The sequence below is a fragment of the Leucoraja erinacea genome, chromosome 16 (assembly GCF_028641065.1).
Source record: "Leucoraja erinacea ecotype New England chromosome 16, Leri_hhj_1, whole genome shotgun sequence".
NCBI classification, from domain to species: Eukaryota; Metazoa; Chordata; class Chondrichthyes; order Rajiformes; family Rajidae; genus Leucoraja; species Leucoraja erinaceus.
The window spans coordinates 42,139,509-42,165,245 of NC_073392.1; the positions used below are offsets into that span (position 1 = coordinate 42,139,509).

Genomic DNA, 25,737 nt, shown 5'->3' on the forward strand with positions numbered 1-25,737 from the left:
TATTGCCAATCTTTACTAAATAGGAAATAATGTTTGAGCCAATTTTTTTAATAAAGAGGGAGAATTGATTTCCTTAACCTTTGAAAAATTAGGAGTATGGCCTTTAACTTGCTATTATAAAGCTGTGATTAAACAATGTCTAACTGAAAGTGCATCAATTAAATACGTCACAAATTACTAATACATTACAAATTGCTTCAAATTCCGAGGACGAAAGGTCCTGTCCCACTAATGCGACCTTTCAGCGACTGTCTTCGACCTTCAAGCTCGGGGGGGAACTCGGCTGAAAAACCGCGAGCTGGATCGACCGTCAGCGATGAAACCATGAGCTGGATCGACCGTCAGCACACACACACACACACACATCGCAAAGGCGGGGGCCAGGGAAAGTGGGGGAGGAGCGCTGTCTGAAATTGTGGTCGCGATGAACAGGAAGGTAAAAGACGGCTGGCACAGTATATGGTAAGTCCTTTAAAAGAGCGGGGGGAGAAGGGGAGAGGGGGGGAGACAAGTGGAGACACTTTTAAGAAGCCGGACAACTTTTAATAAAGTTTAGAGGGCATTTAACATTACCGGTCCGTTTTCCTTGGTTCTGAAAACTCGTGCTTACGTTTTTTAACCCCAATGAGCCAATTAAAATGCCCGGTCAGCAAAGCAAATTGCCTATGGCTACCTCGACTGCCTGTAACTACATGGCGACCCCACTACCACTGCACTACGAGTTCAAAAGAACCATGCTAACCAATATTTACTCGTGGAAAATTTTTCACCATGTTGAAAGATTTTCCTCTACCAAACTGAGGCCGCGAGTGTGCGGGAACTTCTCTCGAGCATGAAGGAGAGTTACAGTGACCTCCTAGGACCACGTGTCGACCATGCTGCGAGTTTGTGGCGAGCGCAAACTCTTCTAAACTCGCAAATTAGGTCGCCATAGTGGGACAGGCCCTTAAATATCACCAGCAACTTGTCCTGGACCACCCATATTAAAGCAATGACCAAGAAAGCAAACCAATGCTGCTACTTCCTGAGAAGGCATAGGAAGTTCGGCATGTCACCAACAACTCTACCAGCCTCTACAGATACGGGCAGAAAGCATTTTATCAGGATGCATCACAGCATGGTTTGGGAACAGCTCCATCCAAGACTGCAAGACACTGCAGAAAATTGTGAACGCAGCCCAGACCATCACACAAACCAACCTCCCTTTCATTGAAGGGTCTCGACCCGAAATGTCACCTACTCCTTCGCTCCATAGATGCTGCCGCACCCGCTGAGTTTCTCCAGCCTTTTTGTCTACCCTCGATTTTTATAGCATCTGCAGTTCTTTCTTAAACATCCCTTCCATTGACTTCATTTACACCTCACGCTGCCTCGGCAAGGCCACCAGCATAATCAAGGACCCTGGCCACCCTCTTCTCCCCTCTCCCATCAGGCAAGAGGTAAAGAAGTGTGAAAACGCACACCTCCAGATTCAGGGATAGTTCCTTCCCAGCTGTTATCAGGCAACTGAACCTTCTTACTAACAACTAGAATAGTCCTGAGCTACTATCTACTCATTGGAGACCCTCTGACTTGTTTAGCGGACTTTACTGGACTTTATTTTGCAAATAACATTAATCACGTTAGTCCCCTTATCATTAATCTGAGCACTGTGGATGGCTTGATCGTGATCATGTATTGTCTTTCCGCTGACTGGTTAGCACGCATCAAAAGAGTTTCACTGTACCTCGGTCAATAAACAAAACTCTAAAACTCTGGATTATTTAGCTCAAGTATGGGGATGGACTTAGCTATATTTTGGTTATAATTTGACTTTGATAGGATTGATATGATTTGCTGTGAGTGATGATTTGGTGGCACTTAACAATTGTTCTGAGATTTGGTACAATTGTGTTTGGAGTACTGGAGTTTGATTGTGCAATGAATCTATGCAAAGAATAAGGCGGCAAATATGGAGAGTATCTAATAACACTGGGCATCTCAGGCTGTGGAGCACTGATTTAAGTCTTTTCAAAATACCTTTGCCAACATTTGGTACAGAGGTGTATGGTTGCTTCTTGTTTGTAGCCATGTCTGTACATCTTGTCCATTCCTTTACAAATGTAAACAATGTAAACATTATATTTAGTAAATATGAAAACACTTGAAATAATGATAATTTCCAAATTCAACTGGCCACATATGTCGAGATGAATAACAAGATCTATGATTCTGACAGCTGTTGACAATGTGAAAGTCTGTGCCATTCTCGTTATAAACCAGACAAAAAGCATTTCCGCTTCAAAGTTGCAGGAATTTAAAGATTATTTGAATAATGCATACGTACAATTCCACAGCAAGAATATATGATAAAATCTACTACTGCTGTGTAATCAATATTTTCATATTTGCCCTACAAGGCCATCTCACCTGAAGAAATATTCTGACACTTGTCCTCCAACTTTTCTACAAATTAGAAAATCTTTGAACTAAAGTTTCTTGAAGCTCAAGAAACAAAAACATCAGTACACATTGGTACAGATGTTCAAATTGCATGGGAAAAATTGTTGCAAACTCAGATTTGTCGTTCAAATTCCACATTGCAGGTCTGCTCAAAATATCAAAATCAAATGGACAAAATAAAATATTCACATAGGAACACAATTCAATGGATAATTGTAACCACATTCTATCTAAAATGTGCAACTTTTAAAATGAACACATCTTTTTAGCGTAACCTTTTGTTTAGGATATTTGAACTTCAATCGTGCGGGGTCAAAAAGTGGACAAATAATTGCAAAACCGATTTCACAACCGAAGGGAATTTGATTATCATTTTACACAAGCAGATTGTCAATAGGGCCATAAGGTCTTATAATGATGAAAAGGTCAACACAAAATCTATGACTGCATTATAATAAGGTCAGGAGCAGGAACATGCAATGCAACCTTACATTTTTCATAAAGTAATATAAATCCTACTCTTCTCGTTATTTAAATAGTAGAGTCTGGAAACTGTTCAATTGTATGTTAACTAAATTTCTGCTAATATTGCTGCTTCTTCAGATGACAAGGAAAGTCCTATATTTGTCACATTTTAACATGCATACAGAGGAGTGTATAATTGGTACTGAGAATCAGTTTTACTCTAAACATTTAGTACCAGCTTTAATTTATTAAGTATATTTAAGTTCTTATATTATACTTCAACTTACCAAGAAACTGCTTTTGTTTCCAATTGATTCTGTGGTACAAATGTAAAAAGCATAATAGTCTCCTCCACAAAATTCTTAACTTGGGATAAAGTTGTGTATGCCCGTGAAGTACTTAATATCCAAATGAAACAACTCAGCCAACAAAATCACATTTGAGAGAAATAACAAATTTAAACCATTCCTCAAAATCAAAAGTTTATTTAAACATATGAGATCTGTGTGTACATGGATCTATTTTGAAGTGAAACAAACTATTTACTCTTTTATAAAAAATACTGGCTCACATAGAGGGCATAGTAACAAAAGTACAAAAGCTATTTATATATTACAAGCTAAAATTCCATTACAATTGTTATCAGACAATATTAGGGAAGAATGAATCATTTACAAAACTTGGATTGGTGATCGGTGGATTTCTACACATTAAGCATGCCTGCTAGTTAAGGTGCTTAGTCTGTCAATTTACTTGTTTCTTTCATCTGCTTTCAATCACCTGACTTTAATCATGACTTCTGCTGATTGTCAAGACATTCACGGAGTTTGTCTTCTGTTAATGTAAGTCGCTGTTCGAGAATCGTCACTGTCTGAAGAATTAAATTAAAAGTGGTAGGTAAAGAGACATGAAGCACAATATGGCCATTATATTTTATTTGTTGGGAACTTCTGCTTTCTGTCATATAAATGATGCCATGGGCAAAAATACTTAAGACACAATCAATATTATCAGGCTACGAGCAATCACATTTAAATTACATATTCTTTTTAAAAGGCCTCTCAACAAAAGTTTATTTCATGTTACGATTGCTTTATTTTTAATCAGTTATAGAATGAAGACGATTTCACACTAAACATTTATAACTCAGTAACATATAAAAACAATCCAAATCCTTTATCTGCTGCCATTTATTCTAATTCTGCCTCCAATTTTCTGCCCACTAGTCAGTTTCCATAAACTCTTCATCTTCCTTTAATTTATGACCTCCAACATCTGGTAGTGTGCGATATCACTGAGCAGATCACAGTGATGCAGTTTCCTTTATAGTCCCTTGAGGTTGGGGCCCATATGGGACAAAGAGCTTTACAGAACAGAGTACAAGGAGTTTCGACTTCCTCAGAGCAGAACATTGTAAACTTTTATCCATAAAGCTCCAAGTACAATAACACCCCCATTTATTAAACTCTTCATAAGAAACTGAAAGTTGAGGAATACTGGAAATACCAAAATCACATTAAATAATTGCTTCCGATAATCTAACTTCATTCTTTATTTAATATGTGAATAAATACACAAAAATATTTAGCTGAGGCATTCAAATCTAAGTAAAAATCAAGACATGCGTATCCCATATTTTAGAATCTGTAGCTGAGAAAAATACCTGCTTCATCAAGGTCATAGAACACTTTATAGCCAATACTTTAAGTATAATCATTATTGGAGTATTGATATGTCAGGTTAAAATGCACCAATAAAAGGTGTTTGAAAGCCTTTTTGAGAACAATTTACTGAATTCATTCTCAAAATTGCACTTTGTTTTGAAGTATGTCCACAACAAGATGCACACAAGATGTAACAGTTGGAACAAGTTAGCTGAAGCTGGAGGGTGTTTATAATTCAAATATTTATAATTTGGATTGTTATGGTCATCACGGTCATTGCATAACACTTGGACCACAGATGACTGGAATCAATGAAGTGATTTCAAAGTCACATATGGGACAACTCTACCCACTAAAGATGGAAAAGAATAGGAGAAGTATAAGGGACGGCACAAAAGGACACGGGAGGGAGTTAGATTCAAGTTAAAATACAGACAGAATGAGAAATAAAGGGGAAAGCGGAATTTAAGATAAGAAGGGGTGCATTCACATTGCAACTCACAAACATAACATGTGAGCATTCGAACTTAGAAAACTGTCCCATATCAGTGAGATGAAAAGACTAATTTGCAAACCAAATAAAATTTGTACCCTTCACTAGGGTATATCAAAAAAATATCACCCTGCATTGATGTAAAAATAAAATGTCACCTTGATGTCAAGTTGACCAATATCTAGCTACAATATACTTCAGAATCTATGTTGTGGATCAGAGATGAATAACTTCCCAAACTTGCTTGAACAGCACATAAAATGCAATGGAAACATATAATGAGGTAAAAGATCGAATACATGCCATCCTAAATAATATTATGATACTAAAAATGGCTGTTTGTACGAGAAAATAGATATGGTGGCCTTGCCAGCAATGTGCTACACCTGCTCAAGTGCTATTAATAAGACCCAAGCCTAAGTGACAGAATAGCAATATGTGAAGGCAGAATTCCTCTCAACTTGACTATAAAGGAAAGTGTTGATCCAAAGAGCAGCCTGTCTGCTTTCCAGTGGGGCCGCTCCCTCCATAACTCCCTGGTCTATTTGTCTCTTCCCACCCAAACCACCCCCTCTCCTGGCACTTTCCCTTGCAACCGCAGGAAATGCTACACTTGTCGCTTTACCTCCCCCCTTGACTGCATTCAAGGACCCAAGCAGTCTTTCCTGGTGCGGCAGAGGTTCACCTGCACCTCCTCCAACCTCATCTATTGCATCCACTGCTCGAGGTGTGAGCTGCTCTACATCAGTGAGACCAAGCGCAGGCTTGGCGATCGCTTTGCCCAACACCTCCGCTCAGTTCGCATTAACTTACCTGATCTCCCGGTGGCTCAGCACTTCAACTGCCCCTCCCATTCCGAATCTGACCTCTCTGTCCTGGGCCTCCTCCATGGCCAGAGTGAGGACCACTGTAAATTGGAGGAGCAGCACCTCATATTTCGTTTGAGCAGTTTACACCCCAGCGGCATGAACATTGACTTCTCTAATTTCTGGTCGTCCCTGCTTTCTCCTCCACTTCCCAGCTCTCCCTCAGCCCACTGTCTCCGCCTCTTCCTTTCTTCTTCCCACCCCCTCCACCCCACACATCAGTCTGAAGAAGGGTCTCGACCCGAAACGTTGCCTATTTCCTTCGCTCCATAGATGCTGCCTCACCCGCTGAGTTTCTCCAGCATTTTTGTCTACCAAAGAGCAGATAATGTACTTAAATAGTGATGGAATGCTGGTCACCATGTTGCATGCCAGAATATTTATATAATTGGAAAACTCAGTGGACGAAAAGACTAAGAAAACAGACAGAATTGTCCTCATTGTGTCTTCACATTTTGGACAAATCTACATAAATGGCAAATCGCTGCACTGACCATTCGACTATGAAATAGTCATGGGACTCATGAGAACTTAACATCTAAAGCTGGGCAATGAGCACATTATTTTTCAAAATGTCTTTCCCATTGTCACATTGTCAGTCTGGACCTGTGCTCCAACACGTCATGTTACCAAGGAAATTATTTTTTAAACTGTGTAATAATAACATGGTGCATTGATTCGCAAGCATTTATGGCCCTTTGTATCCCAAAAGTTGTAATGTTGTAATGAGAAAATATGCATGAAAGAAGTAACAGTTCAAATAAAACCTATTCTCAAAGGTTGTATTCTCCTTTGAACAGATCTGAAACACACTGTGTGTGTGATGTATTCTTCATAATGTTTAATTCATCACTGATTCATTTTCTCAGCAGAAAATCAATGAAAAAAACTAAGCATTGTTTTGCAATAAACTTCATGAGGAAAATAAACCAATAGATTGTTCAATGCGTTACTGCAGCCAAGGGCTGTTTTCAGTGGCACATCAATCAATAAATGAGGTAAGCTGCTCTCTTCTTGAGCATCCAAAGGTCATTAAAAGGAGGTGAATTTAGAAAGTAGGTCCGAGCCAATATCACTTCCAACAGGAAATGTTATTACAGAGAGAGAGAGAGCCAATGTGATCCATTGGCATACACATATCATGGGAAATAGGAAGAGGTTTAGGGTTATGAAATAAGGAAGATTGGTCTCTGTAAAAGATATATGCCCCTAATGTGTAGGGAGCGGATGAGAATGTGGGATAATTTAGTTCATAGTTAACAGGTGATCAATTGTCAGTGTGGACTCCGTGGGCCGAAGGGCCTGTTTCCACGCTGTTAAAAAAAAAGTACAGTTCCATAAATACTACTCCATTATCCAGTTAGGTCCTGGGTGAACTTTTACCACAATGTCATTTTCCTGGGCTAATCCCATCTCTCTAAATTTTCTTAATATCTGAAATTCTGTCGCATCCTCTCTTGGAATATATATTCAGCAACTCAAATCTTCTTGCAATATAATAAGGCAATATACCATTAGCCCTCCTAATTGCATGCCACACTTGCATATTATCCTTCACTGATATTTGTACAAGGCCACCCAGGTCCCCATGAGGGCAGCACGGTGGTGCAGCGGTAGAGTTGCTGCCCTACAGCAAATGCAGCGCCGGAGACCTAAGTTCGATCCTGAACACGGGTGCTGTCTGTACGGAGTTTGTACTTTCTCCCCGTGACCTGTGTGGGTTTTCTTCGAGATCTTAGGTTTCCTTCCACACTCCAGGTATGTAGGTTAATTGGTAAATGTAAAATGTGTCCCAAGTGGGTATAGGATGGTGTTAATGTGCGGGGATCGTTGGTCGGCGCGGACCCGGTGGGTCGAAAGGACCTTTTTCCGCACTGTATCTCTAAACTAAAAAACATCTTTCTGACACTTAAAAAGTACTCTGCACTTCTATTTTTTCAATCAAAGTGGATGACCTCACATTTTGCACATTATAGTTCATGAATCATGTACTTCCTCACTCATTTGATCCGTCTATTTCCTTAAAGCCTCCCTACATCCTCCTGACAACCTATGCTGCCATTCAAATGTTGTTTCATCAGCAATCAACCTTATCTATATATCTCCTAATTTATATGGTTTTCCTGAAATAAGTATGTTCATATCTGGGTCCAGGGTCTCTAGGAGCAGACCACACTTGAGTCAAAGGTGTGTTTCACAGAAATTAACCTGCATTACGCTCATTCCACTTTAATAATATGACAAACTGGCAAAACGTCCAATGACCAAGATTCAACATGGGTACAGCTTCATTCAGCAACCATCTTTCTAATTATCTGAGGTAGACAAAAATGCTGGAGAAACTCAGCGGGTGAGGCAGCGTCTATGGAGCGAAGGAAATGGGCAATGTTTCGGGCTGAAACCCTTCTTCAGACTGATGTGATGATGGGGGCGGGAAGAAGAAAGGAAGAGGTGGAGCCAGTGGGCTGAGGGAGAGCTGAGAAGGGGAGGAGAACGTTTCGAATTATCTGATTTCTTTGGCAGGGTGCACACACATTGGCTACTATATTTTTTCATTAACAACTTAAGTTGTTTCAAAACCAATTCATTGACCATAAATAGCTTTGAACATACATCTTAGAACATAGACTAGTACAGCACAGGCACAGCCCCCCCAGCCTACATTGTCCTTCCGAACATCATGCCTTTAATCTAATCTCCTCTATTTGCACGTGTTCCAAATCCCTCCATAACCTGCATATCCATGTGCCTGTCTAAAAGACCCATAAACACCACTGGTTTATATGCTTGAGAAGGTATCGCACATGATCTTAATGTAATCCTTTTCTCTTTTAAACACTACCAAAGGATCAATTGAGTTATTCTGTCTTTGGAGGCCAGCAAGGGAGTTTTTGGATACATTGTCTGGTATATATATATTCCCTGGCCATTAGCATAGAGAAACAGAAATACCAGTCACCCAAAATGTGCAAGTGCAGTTGTTTTTCACAACGATTTATAGTTTGATCCACAACATAAACAATAGTTTCTAAATGACCTGTTCAAAATAAAATATTGTTAATGCAATATTAGCTGAACTGAAATAAGTAGAAGCACAAGGATGAATATAATCCTCTATAAATTGTAGACAAACAAAATATTAAAAATTATTTGGAAAATAACTATTAAAATAAATCTAGGGAGTGAGATTTTCAGATCAAAGTGACCTGCTTTAGACAGTTGTGAGTAAAGAATTAAATTGTGTTTCTGTACGGATATTTTCCCAATTTTAGAGCAATCACACTTTTAAAATGTCAGCGCTCAAAAAACCTCATCCATTGACTCCATACAGCTATGCTCTTTGCGTTAGTTTTACTGGCAGCCACAATTAACTCGGATTAATAAGGGGAGCCACTGGGCATCTTTATTGTGGCAGCAACACTGAAGAATCAGACTCATAGGTCAGAGGGTAACAGTCCATACAAATGGTCAAGAGTATAGAATGTCAATAAATTCTCCAGCATGCCTGGAAGCCTTTTTTGTCAGACGTGCTATTTAACACATTCCACAAGAGAAACACAGTGGTTTACAAACCCATTTCCTCCAGCAATATAAGCCATATGTTGTTCCTCTCAGGTGGACGAAATGGTGGCTTTCAGGCCAAATATTAGAAACATGTGGAAACGAGTGGATTCCTCTCAATTCACATGATTTGGGTGTTCTCAAATAAGAATTATTTGATTTCAGTCAGGAGATGTGACTGTATCACAAAGCTCATCTTTAAATAGCAACAATTAACATTTTGGTTTGAAAAAATCTTCACCAGATAGTTAAGGTAATATAGTGAAGTAAAACTCATTACATTTGAGAGTTGCACATGAAATGAGTAATTTCTAAGAACTATTTATATTATGAAAATCTGTGCAATATCCACATAAACAAAACGTGTAATATGTACTTTAACACAGCACGAACCCCTCAATCACATTTGATGATTTAATTAGATTATTACTTTATTGTCACATTCCAGTGCTTTACCTTCAGAAGGTAGACAGCCAAAAATGCTGGAGAAACTCAGCGGGTGCAGCAGCATCTACGGAGCGAAGGAAATAGGCAGCTTTTCGGGCCGAAACGTTGCCTATTTCCCTCGCTCCATAGATGCTGCTGCACTCGCTGAGTTTCTCCAGCACTTTTGTCTACCTTCGATTTTCCAGCATCTGCAGTTCCTTCTTAAACGCCTTACCTTCAAAATGTGGAAGTGGATTCCTAACAGTATTACTGAACCTACTGGAAAGTGTATAGTGAAATATGTGGGAAATGTATTCTTGTCAGACTCAATTTTCCAGTAGGATAGAGAGTAGAATCTAAAATGTCTCCTTTAAGGAAGGTCCCAATTCTCTGAATGAGGTTTAGCTTGATGTTAGATGAATCAACAAATTCATCCCCACTTCACTGACCACCCTAGATTTAAAACTATAACACATCTAAAACGAAATAACTAACTAATTGGTTCAAATAGTAGATTGAGAAGTGAGTATAGTACTGAAACAGTGATTATCTGCACAGCCTAACAAGATCATGCTCAGGTTATGCTGTTGCACAATGTGTAGGATGGAACTGCAGATGCTGGCTTACACCAAAGATACACACAAAATGTCAGAGTAACTCAGCAGGTCAAAAAGCATCTCTGGAACATGGACAGATGACGTTTCAGGTCTTCTTCATTGGTGGGGAGGGAGAAAGTTGGAAGTGAAACGGGGACAGGACTAAACATGGAGAGTGATAGGTGGATACAGATGAGGGGGAGTTTGATAGGCAGATGGTGGCGCAAAGGCCGGGGGATGAAAAGACAAAAGGTGTGAGATAAGGATAGAAGAGTGGCACATTGTGAAGCCAGAGGAAGGAATATAGGTGGAAGGGGACGGGGGTGGGGGGGGCTGGTGGAGGGAATAAATGGATGAGAATCCAGAGCACAAGGAAGAACGAGGGAAAGAGTGCATGGGGATTTATGAATTGGAGAATTCAATGTTCAAACCGTTGAGTTGTAAGCTGCCCAAGCGGAATATGAGGTGTTGTTCCTCCAGTTTGTGTGTCACTTCGCTCTGGCAATGGAGGACAGAAAGGTCAGAATGAGAATGAAGTTAAAATGGTTAGCAAACGTGAGATCCAGTAGGCCCTGGCAGTTTCAATGCAAGTCTTCAGCGAAACGGTTGCCTAGTCTATTCTTGGTCTCATCCAGGTAAAGGAGGCCACATCGGAAACACTGAATGCAGTATGTGGGGTTAGAGAAGGTGCACATCAACCTCTCTCTCACCCGGAAGGACTGCCAGGGTCCCTGGATGGATGTGAGGGAGAAGGGAAAAGGACAATGTCTCCTGTGATTGGTGTTCCTGGGAAGGGGATGGGTTGGGTGGGAAGGGACGAGTGAATCAAGAAGTTGTGGAGGAAGCGTTCTCCGTGGAAGGCAAAAAGGGGTGGGGATGGGACAATGTGACATTAAATGTAACTGAAATCTGACTGGTTTTTCGATCTTTACTTTGGTGATTCAGACAAGAAAAATCTCCTTCGTATTTCACTAGAAATGTGTTGTAACTCATGCCACCCACCTGAGTAAGGACATCCAGCTGACCTACTATATGCTCCAGAGTACTTGCAAGGGCAGAGGGAATGCCACTCCCTTCTTGATGAGACTGGTTGAAGGGAAGAGCTGGTTCTGACTCAGATGCCAGAATATTGCTTGAATATTTCTTTTGTTGACTTGGAAAGTTTGACACAGCATCTGAAAAATCTGTCTTCAAAAGCTGCTACAATAAAAACAGAACATATTTAAAAGCTGGCATTTTGTTTGAGGCATGTTCTTAGACATAAAGATCTTTCATAAAATCATCCAAGATCACTAACTTTCACATCCATTTGCTACACATTTGGGGCGATTTACAGAGGCCAATTAATCTACAATTCCACGCATCTTTGGGATGTGGATGGAAACCAGAGCACCCAAAGGAAACGTGCGCAATCACAGGGAGAACAAGTAAACTCCACATAGACAGCATCAAACCCAGGTCTGTGGTGCGATGATGCAACTCTACCACTGTGCCGCCTCAGTTTAGTGGACTACAAATAAACACGAATAAACAGCTTGAAGACTAATATTTGTTCGTCCTGCCAATGTGAAGTTCAAAAGTCCTCACCCATAGATTACTCCCTCTGGCACCATGTCCAATGTCGATAACATCAGCTGAAGCCAAAGCCTGAAAATTGTTTCATGCCAATTGTTAAAAAATATGAAATTGTTGTTCATATAGTTAACTTTCTTCAGTATGAGGTTAAGACTCCAACTTGTAGGACATGCTTCATAGCTTTCATCTGTCAGGATAACTGCTGTTTAAAGGTTCCACTCTGCTCATTCACGACTTCTTATCGTTAGCAGTTCTTAGTATTGATGCTAATAATCTCCTTTAAGGAAGGCAAATTAAATAAGAGGTCGAGAACAGAGGGGTACCTGGCATGCGGTGAGCACTGAGAACAAAGTGGGACCAGTCTTGGGGGGGGGGGGGGGAGGGGGCAGACAAGAGATCAAAGAGGTGTTGTGGGGGGAGGGGGGTACCAAGAATAAATTGGGACCCAGCGTGGGGCCTCTGAGAGAACAAAGAGGGTGGGCCGCCCAGTACGAAGAGGGACCATTGGGGGCTACATCAAACACTTTGTAACATTTCCAATTTGCAGAAGCATTTTCACAAGGACTAATTTAAAATAAAGGTGTCGTGGCAGAAATCCAAATAGGAATGCTAATACATCGCGGCTCAAGTACTTGCTATAGCCTGGTGGTACACTTTTTTTTTTCAAGCATCAATAAAACATTCTGGTGAGTCTACTCTCCTTATTTATGTAAACTGGACCAACTGGATTTTCTACCCATTATTGTTTTACATTATATGTCCAAACAAAGAAAATTTGATAGTTTTCTATCCAATACAGAATCAATTCAATTAATAGAAATATAGAAAATAGGTGCAGGAGTAGGCCATTCGGCCCTTCGAGCCTGCACCGCCATTCAATATAGAAACTTACAAAATTCTTAAGGGGTTGGACAGGCTAGATGCAGGAAGATTGTTCCCGATGTTAGGGAAGTCCAGGACAAGGCGTCACAGCTTAAGGATAAGGGGGAAATCCTTTAAAACCGAGATGAGAAGAACTTTTTTCACACAGAGAGTGGTGAATCTCTGGAACTCTCTGCTCCAGAGGGTAGTTGAGGCCAGTTCATTGGCTATATTTAAGAGGGAGTTAGACGTGGCCCTTGTGGCTAAGGGGATCAGGGGGTATGGAGAGAAGGCAGGTACGGGACACTGAGTTGGATGATCAGCCATGATCATATTGAATGGCGGTGCAGGCTCGAAGGGCCGAATGGCCTACTCCTGCACCTAATTTCTATGTTTCTAATATGATCATGGCTGATCATCCAACTCAGTATCAAAAGCTTTTCATTCAAAACTACTGCATCATCTATTTTTAAAGACATGCTTATGTCAGCTCATTCGTCTAGTCTACCATCATCTGCTGCATGACTTTCTTCAGTGAATGTGGCAACCTTGGTTGTAGCAATACCTGGTCTCTGAAGTGCATGGTCACATTATATCTGAAATGAAAAGAGTGGGCCTTGCTCCATTCTTGGCCATGACCGTACAAACTCAGGAGTTTGCGGGTACATCAACTTTGATTAACTGGAAAGAAAACGTATTAACTATAATACCGTTAAGAATGTGATACTTCCCCACTGCTTGTGGTTTTAAGTGGTATTTTTGCCAACTCATTTCTGGTTCTGGAAATGTATATTGAAACTGTTAACTTCTATCCTCAAGAAATCACTGTGTCACCAACCACAATGTGATGCATTGCCCAGATATCCTAAGTTCCTAACATTGCTTACTTCATTTCCCTTCCTTAAATGAGATTATAAGCATAAACACTGAGAACTGCTAATGATAATAACATGAGGAAGTAGGTGCAGGAGTTGGCCACATGGTCACTTGGGCCTGGCTTACCAATGCATGTATCATGACAGGTCTGCTCCTGACCTAGTTCTCCATTGCTCTCAAGTGATAATTTCAATTTCATGAATGTATCTACTTCCTCTTTTTATGCTCCCAGTAATCTAGCCTCCAAACCCTTAGGACCAGATAATTTCAGAGATATATTATCCTTGATTGATTGATACTTTATTATCAAGTAATAATAATAATAATAATACATTTTATTTTCGGGCGCCTTTCAAATCTCAAGGTCACCTTACAAAAATTAAACAGAAGAGAAAAAAAACATATAGTCGGAGAAAAATAAACAATAAGGACATCATCAATACACAAATTAAAGATAGAAATCGCTCCAAAGACATAAAATCAAAAAAAAAAAAAAAACACACAATGTGAAGAGAGAGCAGCGGCAGCTAAAGCGCGCCAGCGTACACTCTCTCTTCCGACAGCCATCTTGGACACAGACTAACAAAGTACCTTACACACAGAAAAATCATTCCCCCACATGGTTGCCACTGTGGGGCAAGGCACAAAAGTCCAGTCCCCAACCCCAGTTCTCCCAAAAGTCAGGCCTATTAAGGCCACCGCTGTTGCCTCAACGAAGGCCCGATGTTCCTGGCCGTTCTGCCGGGTGGTCTTGCCCCGGCATCGGGAGAGTCCTCACAGCGGCTGGGCCACCTGGAACGGCCGCTTCCTAGAAGGGGATTGTCGGCTTCTGAAGCCGACAAGGACGCACCGAGTTGGAGCTCCCAGGCTCCCGATGTTAATGTCGGCGCCGCCCGCTCCGCTCCGCAGACCGGAGGTGTTGCTCTCGGCGCTCCAGCTCACCGGAGCTCCAGCGCGTTGATCCAGCGCGACGACCCAGGCAAGGCATCGCATCGCCCGCTCCGCTCCTCGATGGCGCTCCAGCCCTGTGCCCGCCACCGAAGCCGAGGTGCTGGGCGGTCCCCACCAGGAAACGGCGCTCCAAGCCCGCTGGTAGGCCACGAGACCGACCAGGTAGGGACCTAGAAGTAAGGTTACCTCCTCCCCCCCCACAATAAGAAGTCCATTTCTCCGAAAAAACGACGAACAAAACTAACTAAAAACTGGAAAAAAAAAGAATTAGCAGCCGTTCCCCAAGATGGCTCCTCCTCCTTGACAAGTGACATGTCAGTGAAATTCTTTGTTTCGCTACACGATGTATGCAAAGTCACCACGTACAGGCCACCAACAAAGTTACAAAGTGTTTAATGTAGTCCCCAATGGTCCCTCTTCGATCTCGTCAGCCCCCCACTTTGTTCTCAGTGTGCACCGCATGCCGGGCCCCCCTTTGTTCTCGACGGCGCGTCCTCAAACGACTTCCAGCACCCAGCACGACCCCATTCAACCTCCGGCTCGGCCACACGGTACACTCTTGGCTGGCTCCGTGGCGCTCGGCACGAGCTTCCGACGGCCCACCTCGCTCCTCGACGGTTGCTTGCAGGTCCCGCCAACGTCCCTTCGGGTGAGCCGGGCCTACCAGAGAGCTTGGCACCACTTGCTGGGAACACACGTGTACATAGAGGGTGATGTATCGCAGGTTTCAATGAATGTCCCCATATCTTGTAATAATGTTCTCTAATTTGATATTCGCCATGCAGTGGATAGACACAACATCTATCTTATTATGCCTTGTAAGGATATTACATACTTCAATAAGACCACCCCTCATTCTTCCAAACTAAAAAAGATAGATTTTATTTTATCAAGCTTCTTGTGATTCAGAAATGCTCTCATACCGGGAATTAGCTGTTCAGATCCGGTTCAAAACCAGCATTAAAGTTTGTGGGGGGGTTTTCTGGCCAAATTGACTAATGGCATTCTTTATTCTGACATTTTGTCCTGGCGTTCTTTATTCTGTTTGAAGAGAGATTTAGAAACTTAATATCTGCCTGCACAGAAATATATATTATGATTTTAAATGTGTCTTTCAGTATTTAAGCATCTCTGGCAAGGCCAGCAATTATGGATGTCTAAACTTCTGCTGGTGGTGAGCTACCATCTTGAACCGTTGCACTCCTTTGGTGCTCATGTACTCCTACAATGCTTCTGGTGGCGAGGGGCTAGGGAAGATGATGAAGAAATCTCAATATATTTTTTAAGTAAGGATGGCATGCAATTTGGAGAGTAATCCAATTGATGCTGTTGTCAGAGTAACCGAGGCAATCAATTTGTAAATGGTACACTACTGGAATTGCAGGCGAGAGAATGACCATGCAGGGTGGATAATGTACCAATCATGCAGGCTGCATTGTCCTAACAGTTTTTCACATCTTTAGTGTTGAGTGTTGTTTGAGCTACACCCAGACAACCAAAGATTATTCCATCATATTCCTGATTATTTTGGGGTGTCAGGTTTTAAGTCGGGTCATAGGAAAACCAGCCTCTGGACCTTTCTTACATATAGCACACTTGTATACAGTATTATGCAAGCTGACCCAGTTGACGACTGGGGACTCTGCCATTGATGTCAAGTATAGATGATTAGATGCCATGCCAGAAATGATCAATGGATGGCAATTTTGTGGCATAAATATTACTTCCTGGTTAACAATCTGAACTTAAATGTGCCCTAGACCTTGCTGCATAGGCATGGACTGTGTCATTTCCAGAGAATTATAAATGGAATTGAACACTGCAAACATTTGCATTCCTTCTCACTTATGACATGATGATAGAAGGTCATTGAAGTAGCCGAGAAGGATGGCCTGAGGAATTCCTTCCCAGGCCTCAGAAATGTGATCTGCAACAACATAACCAAATTCCATTGTTTGAGATATGTTAAACTGTTGAAGTGTCGTCTTAATTTCCAGCGAGTTCAGCTTTATCAAGACTCCGTTAAGATACATTTGGTCAAATGCTGTCTTACAGTCAAGGGAAGCTTATCTCACCTTGCCTCTGGATTCTGCACGTAGATTCATATTTGGACCTAGCCTGTGATTAAATCTATAACTGTTTGATCCCGGTGAAGCCCAAAGGGGCATTAGTGAGCAATTTCCTGGACATGAAGTGGTTCTTCAGAAAAATACAAAATGCTGGAGTAACTTGGCGTGTCAGACAGTGCTTCTGGAGAAGATGGACAGGTGACGTTTTGGGTCATGGCTCTTCTGAAGAATTGTTCTGAAGAAGGGTCGCAACCGAAATGTCATCTAGCCATGTTCTTGGAGAGATGCTGCCTGACCCTCTGAGGTACTCCAGCATTTTGTGTCTTTCTTTGGTACACCAACATCTGCAGTTCCTGGTTATAACAAATGCTACTTGATGACATAACATCTTCAATCACTTTACTGATGATTAAGCATAGACTGATTGGGCTTTAATTGGTTGGACTGAATTTGTCCTGCTGAACAGGATATACCTGGGCAATTTTCCCACATTGTCGGGCAAATGTCAGCATTTTACCCAAAGTGGAGCAGCTTGGCTTGATAAAAGTATTTCAAAAGCTCATGAGAAAAGAAACAGGAAACAAGCTGCATCTGCAACCTATAAATTATATCGTGAACAAACCTATCTAGTGGGTACCTGGAAATTATCAAACAAACAAATGTAAAACATGTGTTCATATCAGCTTTTAAAATAAGTTTCTGATGTCAGCTTAAGAGTGTAACTACGACAGGCATGTTGCAGAGATGCAAGTTGTAAATTCCTGCCTTCATTTGGTCTTAAGTAAAAGTAATTTGTGTTTCCTACTTAAAGTTGTATTATTTTTGTTGAAATATGAAACAAATTGACATTATTAAAAAAAATCAGTGAAAAATGTGTATATCCACTCACTTGAGGGATTTTCGTTTTAATATTTGCTTACATAACAATAAACCAACTATAATATGAACATGCCATAAATCAGATCAAGTTCAAGAATATTGTAGTTAAATGTATTGTCATTTTTTCATATTTTAATTAATGAAATCTATTAATATTGTTTACAGACAGACATTTAGCAATACTTCTAACATAAATCACTGTTGCTGCAATTACCTTTCTTCAAATTTAATTAGGTGTTGAGTTAGTCAAGTTTTATTCCACAACTTAGTGAAAATGCCAAAGTTGATGAAGAGTTCCATTTTCTTTAATATAAAGCCGGTCAACAGTGATACACATGACAGCCAGGCTTAATTCAGGACTAATGATCCCAATAAACTATTTATTCCCAATCCCTCAGAGAAAGTTAGCAAGTTCACACAGAAAGTACGATCACCATCAATCAATGGCAGACTAGCCATGGCCACCTTCTTCACGAGTAACACCCAAAACCACCCCTGCTACAACTTCAAATGAAACAGTGGATATCAGATCATAAACCCCTATTCAAAATGGGAGTGTGTTGGCAAATCATACAAAGATAATGGCTTCATGAATGGGACATAACACTACTCTTCCAAATTTAACGAGTATATTCTTGATAGTCTAAAGGTCAATGGTGCTGAAGACTGGCATATCTTCAATTTCTTTAACCAAAGCCTGGTATGAAGTGGACACAGATTAATGTTGCTCTAGTCTGCTTCAGCAATGTACTTTAGTTACAATTTCAAAGTTCCTAAAGCATGAGAACTTGTTGGCTTCCCACAGTTAAGTGCTTGCAGAGTAGCAGTTCCTTTAGTAATAGTGCTTCATGACAGCAGAAGCAGATTAAAAACCAAAATTGTGAAAGGAGTAACAAGCAGCATATTCAATAGGCCAGTTTTATGAGCATACTGGTGGAGATACTCAGACATTGCACTGGAGCTGAATAAGAGAATTAGGTTGCTGATTTAGGACGATCAACTGTAGAAAACCACCCCTATACTATTCTATGCAGTTCTGGTTACCCCATTATAGGAAGGGTGTGGAGGCTTTGGAGATGGCACAGAATAAATTACCAGGATGCTGCCTGGATTAGAAGAGATTGGGTCCACTATTTTTTCACGTTATATGATCTGGATGCGGAAATTATTACTTTATGGCTATGCTTGTGGATGATACGAAGATAAGTGGAGACAGGTAGTGTTAAGGAAACAGGGAGGCTATAGAAGGACTTGGACAGGTTGGGAGAGTGGGCAAAGATGTGACAAATGAAATACTGCACAGCAAAGTGTACGGTCATGCACTTTGGTAGAAGGAATAAAGACGTAGACTAGTTTCCAAATGGGGAGGGGATTCAGAAATTAGAGGTACAAAATGAGTTCTGGTCCAGGATTCTCTAAAGGTTAATTTGCAGATTGAGTCGGTGGTAAGAAAGGCAAATGCAATGTTATCATTCATTTTGAGGAGACTGGAATATAAAAGCAAGGATGGAATGCTGAGGCTTTATCAGGCATTGGTGCGGCCACATTTGGAATTTTGTGAGCAGTTTTAGGCTCCATATCTGAGGAAGGTTGAGATGGCTTTGGAGAGGGTCCAGAGATGGTTTACGAGAATGTTCCCCCGGGATGATTGGGTTAACATACGAGGAATATTTGAAGGCTCTGGGCCTGTAGTTGCTGGAGTTTAGAAAGTATATGGGTGGGGGGGGGATCTCATTGAAACCTACCAAATAATGAAAGGCCTGGATAGAGTGGAAGTGGAGAGGATGTTTCCGGTAATGAGAGTGTCTAGAACAGAGGACATAGCCTCAGAATAAAAGGATGTACCTTCAAAATGGAGACGGAGGAATTTCTTTGGGCAGAGGGTTGTAAATCAGTGGAATTCATTGCTGTGCACAGCTATGAAGACCAAGTTATTTGGTGTTTTTAAGGTAGAGGTTTATATATTATTGATTAGGAGGGGCGTCAAAGGTTACAAGGAGAAGGCAGGAGAATGAGGTGAAGAGAGAAAAATAGATCAGCCATGATTGAATGGTGGACTAGACTCACTGGATTGTCTCATTCTGGTCCAATGTCCTTATGGTCTTAGCTGCGCTCCTTTGACGGTCCTGTTTTTAATCTGCTTCATTTTTCACACAGAGAGTGGTGAATCACTGGAATTCTCTGCCACAGAAGGTAGTTGAGGCCAGTTCATTGGCTATATTTAAGAGGGAGTTAGATGTGGCCCTTGTGGCTAAAGGGATCAGGGGGTATGGAGAGAAGGCAGGTACAGGATACCGAGTTGGATGATCAGCCATGATCATATTGAATGGCGGTGCAGGCTCGAAGGGCCGAATGGCCTACTCCTGCACCTATTTTCTATGTTTCTATGTTTAAGATACAAATGGATAAGTAGGGGATGAAGAGATATGGATCAAGTGCAGGCAGAACTGAGTAGTTTAATTTGGCATCAAGTTCCGCACTGGCTTCATGGACCAAAGGGCCTGTTTGTGCACTGTACTGTTCTATGTTCCATGTAAATACACAAAAGAATAGCAAGATGCTAATTATGAGTTGGAGACCAAGAAAGGTATCTCGTGTTTGACTATCACTGTTGCATCCCAATAATTAAGGACCCAGTAGGCCAAATAGAAACAGATAATACAAGATTTATAAAATCCTAAGTGTCTTGAATGAAGTTATGACCCAGTCAAAGAAACCCATGAATAAAACACAATGTAAATTAATTATTATGAATGTTGAAAATCAGGTGGTTTCCCCTCCGAAGGTCATGGGTGGATAGGGTGTCAAGGCTTTCAGCATATTGGCCTTCATCAGTCAGAGCACTGAGTATAGAAGTTGGGGTGTAATGTTACAGTCGTACAAGGCATTGGTGAGGCCACATTTAGGGTATTATATTGGGGCGGAAGATTGCAACCTTCACACGGTCCGCCCTGTTTCGACGAATCCAATCAAGCTGGGCGCACAATCAAGTAAGATCAAATAGAACAAGTTGTCCTACAAGTTTAGTCTGTGCACGCCTTACGCAAGAAGAAGGGTATTATATTCAGTTTCAATCACCCTGTTATAAGGAAGATGTTGTTAAGCTGGAAAGGGTGCAGAGATGATTTATGAGGATGCTGTCAGGGCTCGAGGGCCTGCGCTGTAGGAAGAGGTTGAGCCGGCCAGGATTTCATTGCTTGGAAACACAGGAGGACGAGGGTGATCTTATAGAGGTGTATAAGATCATGAGAGGAATAGATTCACAGAGTCTTTTACCCAGAGTAGGGGAATAAAGAACCAGAGTACATAGGTTTAAGGTGGGGAGGGTGGATTTAATAAGAATCTAAGTGGTAACTTCTTCACATATTCCACAACACTATTTCAACTGTTGTTTGGACTTTTTAAATTGCCTTTCCTTTACTCCACCATCGACAGCTGTATTTTCAACAACTTGTGTTTGGAACTACTTCTCCAAACTGCCTCTTCCATTACCATGGAGTCGTTTTGAGTGGTTTTCTTGTATTGACTTTTTTTTTTTTGTCCGGTTGTTTTGGATAATTTATGCATAATTTGTATATGTATATTCTCTGGGTCTATGTGCCTTTAAGCAGCATTATACCTAAATCTTATCGCACTTATAGATATGACAATAAATATTTGACATGAACCCTGCCTGTACCTCGTGTTCAATCCCTTCAGCTTGAAACCTATGCAATCCTGGGGCCACGCTAATCTTTTGCAGCCTTGTGTGTTTTACCATGAGGATAACCATTTCCTGGTGCGTTTATTTCCGAACGTTCTCTGACTCAAGATGATTCTTTTTATCCTTGATTTACAAAACTCTGTCACAGGCACTCTGTAAATAGAAAGCATTGTTGCTATGGTTTCTCCTACTATGTGACCTTTTAGCCATTCCACGCTAATTGAAGAAACGTCCAAAATAATGCCATGTTGATCGCTGCGATAAGCAGTTTGCAAATCATTGCAGATGTATAATAATTGAAAAAGTAACGTAGTAGTCAGCTTAGTTTCTCCATAGGAGTTGCTATGTTGTCTTCTCCAGCTGAAATGGGTCCAATCAGCATCAATTGTGTCAAAGTTGAGATGGTGGCGAGCTTCAAGTTTCTAGGCAAAAAAATCATCAACAATCTATCCTGGACCATCAGAGTGAAGCTATGGCCAAGAAAGCACACTAACATCTCCACTTCCTCAGAAGACTAAGGGCATTGGGCAGGTCTCCAATGACTCTTACCAACTTCTACAGATACACTCTTAAGTTTGCATTTGACTTGTCTGATAGCTGGAAAAACAAGTGTGCTGTAAAATGAATCTGCTTTATTTGTGGAAATAATAACCCAAGGAAATCCCACAATCCCAAAGCTAAGAGGGACAAGTGCCCTAGCTCAGCCTACATAAATTATTCCCTCACAAAGTGCAAAATGTAATGTTTTTAAAATATTTGACATCAATGCACTTAAATGTCTGCTGCTAAACATTATTCTGCTGTACTTTAATTTTTACACTTCAAGATGAGTTATTTAAAATATAACACTTGGGAGTTTGGCAGTTGCAATAATATTATGGTATGGATCTCTAAACACTGACGGAATACAACTAAAGTCCTGAACAACTTCAAGCTAGAAGCATAATCATTCTGAGAAGCATCAGAGATCTGAGTGGGACTGTAATCAAATTTCTTTATGTTCCCAGGTCACAGGTTGTGGAAATTTTCAGATGATACTTTTTGCACAAATAATATGAAAGCAATGTAATTGATGAAATGAGAGCTTAGTACTGACACATGATAAGTTAAGCAATAAGTAAAGGATAAATATTGGAATATTACAGGTTAAAGCAGCAGTTATTGGGCTGCATTGCACAAAGCAGGCGTAACAAAATCCAATTCTGAAGCCAACATTTTTTAACCCAAAATGTCTTTGAGGTATTTGGACCAATTTTCTCTTAAACGATTTTCAAGCAGTGCTGGCAAGGCCTTAAATCAGTGTTATTCTGCTTTTGTCTGCAAAAATTTAATTTAATCCTAACTTTGGGACCCTTTGGAAATTTGACGTCCAGGGAAACAAGGCAGACTTCCAGTTTACTTATTAAGTTTTACTTTGTTTGGATGATGCATAAGGCCAAGATATTTTGCAAAAGTTAAGTTTTTGTTTGACATGGGACGCACGTGCTCTTCCAACTTCCACAGAGCTGCCCATGGACATTGCTGGCAGCAGTAAACTCCCCAAAAACCGACACAAGACTGCTGTCTTTGAGGCAGGTGGACCAATATTCTTTGTATACGGAAATACAGGTAGTTGAATATAGACGTATGACAGAAATTTGCAACTCACCCGATTTATTTAGACGAGGCCCAATCTCACGTCAGCCTTGATTTTTCCAATTTGTGCAAACATTCTTAAATTTGGACCCAAAATCCAATGCTGATAAATTTTTTTGGTCCTTGGGGTCAAAGTCAAATTCTGTATGCTATTATATTCAAACTGATTAAGAAAGCATATTTGAAAACAAACTTAATGATCATGGTAAATGTTAATCCAATATGAACCAAGAGAGAGCATTGAATAGGACCAGAATCAAAAATAAACTTCTCAATCAGATCAATAAGCACCTTTGATGCTGATGGCTGGAATTCAATGAGGCAAAACGATAAATGATATGATATGCCATTTATTGTCACTATACATGTACAGTGAAACTGAAAGCTGCTCGTACTCAGTGCATACATACAATTTAGCACAAAAAACAAGAAACAGTAAAACAAAAAACAGAAGGGAGATGGGGGGGGATAGGTGCACAATTTCTGCGGCGCTACATACATATATACAGATGGAAGTCCGTGGTGTTGGGCAGTGAAGTCAGTGCATGTGTGAATTTGAATTAATAGTAGTTATAATTCTCGGAAAGCAACTATTCCTGAGTCTATTTGTCCTGGATTTGATGCACCTATAGCGCCTTCCAGAGGGCAGCAGGTCGAACAGTCCAAACGCAGGATGGGAGCTGTCTTTGATGATCTTCTTTGCCCTGCTAAGGCAGCGGGAGGTGTAGATGTCCATCAGGGAGGGGAGAGGGCAGCCAATGATCCTCTGCGCTGTCCTAGTTACCCTCTGAAGCCTCTCCCTGTCTGCCAAGGTGCAGCTGCCATACCATGCTGTAATGCAGTATGTCAGCAGGCTCTCGATGGACGAGCGGTAGAAGGTCAGCAGCAGGTTAGAGTCCAGGTTGTGCTTCCTGAGGACCCTCAGGAAGTGCAGCCGCTGCTGAGCCTTCTTGATGACCGCTGTCGTGTTGTCCGTCCAGGAGATATCAGCAGCGATATGGATGCCTAGAAACTGGAAGGTGTTGACCCTCTCCACACACTCGCCGTTGATATGTAGGGGGACTAAGTCGGTGCTGTGCCTCCTGAAGTCGACAATGAGCTCTTTTGTTTTCCTGGTGTTCAGAGCCAGATTGTTTTCTGAGCACCAGGTTGTCAACTTCAGGACTTCCTCTCTGTAGGCTGCCTCGTCTCCCTTTGAAATAAGTCCGACTACAGTAGTGTCGTCAGCAAATTTGACGATGCGGTTGTTGTTGTGGGCCGGATTACAGTCGTAGGTGTAGAGACAGTATAAGAGGGGGCTTAGCACACAGCCCTGTGGGGAACCGGTACTCAACCTGCGAGTGGAGGAGAGGTGGGGGCCGAGTCTCACAGTCTGGGGCTGGTTGGTGAGGAAATCCTCTATCCAGGCACATGTGAGAGTGGGGAGGCCGAGAGTGACCAGTTTACCAATGAGAATGTCCGGAATGATTGTATTAAAAGCTGAGCTAAAATCCACAAAGAGCATCCGGACGTAGCTCTGCCCCTGCTCCAGATGGCTCAGCACAGAGTGGAGAGCTACGGTAATGGCGTCTTCTGTGGATCTGTTTTGGCGATAGGCGAATTGGTGGGGGTCGAAGTCTGGTGGTAGATAGTCCTTGATGTGCTGGAGGACCAATCTCTCAAAGCACTTCGTGATTACCGGAGTGAGGGCCACAGGACGGTAGTCATTAAGGCTGGTGATGGGAGACTTCTTCGGCACAGGGACGATTGTGGCTGATTTTAGGCAGGACGGAATAACTGCCTGGTCCCGGGAGAGGTTGAAAATTCTGGTGAAGATGGCAGTGAGCTGGTGGGCGCACGCTTTGAGCACCTTACCAGGGACTCCATCTGGGCCGGTAGCCTTCTTGGGGTTCACTGCCAGGAGCACCCGTCTGACATCGTGTTCCCTGACAGTGAGTGGAGTAGTACAGGAGCTAGGTGAGGGTGGAAACAGGGCTGTAGCAGGTGAGTGCTGCTGTTGTGATGTTTCAAAGCGGGAGAAGAAGCAATTTAGCTTTTCTGCCAGCGGCGCACTCAGGTCTTCTGACTTTGTGGCACAGCCTCTGTAGTTGGTAATGTCTTGTATGCCCCGCCATACCTCCCGTGTATTATTGCTGGACAAGTGGGACTCTATGCTCTTCTTATGGTCCGCCTTGGCTTTTTTAATACCACTTTTCAGATCGGCTCGAGCAGCCCTGTACAGAGCTCTGTCACCTGACCTGAAGGCAGCATCGCGGGCTCTGAGGAGTGTGCGGACCTGGCTGGACATCCAGGGTTTCTGGTTTGGGAAAACCCGTATGTTTTTGTCCACAGTCACATTTCCGATGCAGAACTAAATGATTCATTTTGTGCAAAATACAGAAACTGAACAAATGATTTAAGGAACACCTTAGAAAAAAAATGTGCACAAACATGACAGAAATTCAAGTAAAAAATAAAGGACATTAAATAACTCAGATTCAAATATTCAGTTGAACCTTGGGTGAAACCCTTGGATTAGAGTAGATTGAGTCAAAATGTAGGGAAATATTTTGGTTTGAAATAATATAATTTAGGAAATCTCAGCAGGAGAATCTCATGTGCTCCTAGACTCTCATCCACACAATTGTTGTCTCCAGATTTGACTATTCTGGTATTGTTCCGGCCTGCCTATCATC

The 25,737-nt window shown here is 41.5% G+C and overlaps 1 protein-coding gene across 5 annotated transcripts in view; it reads right to left on the reverse strand.

Annotated features, from left to right (window-relative positions):
- The window catches only part of LOC129704865 (POC1 centriolar protein homolog A-like), a 155,067-nt gene that overhangs the window by 29,043 nt on the left and 100,287 nt on the right, over positions 1-25,737 (reverse strand). For 2 of the 5 annotated variants that reach the window (XM_055648246.1, XM_055648249.1), the window contains exon 10: positions 11,516-11,713. In XM_055648246.1, coding sequence (XP_055504221.1) covers positions 11,516-11,713 — 198 coding nt within the window. Of the gene's footprint in view, positions 1-3,376; positions 3,779-11,515; positions 11,714-12,040; positions 12,161-25,737 lie in introns of those variants that run through there. The other 3 variants (XM_055648248.1, XM_055648247.1, XM_055648250.1) reach the window with 3 other exon arrangements.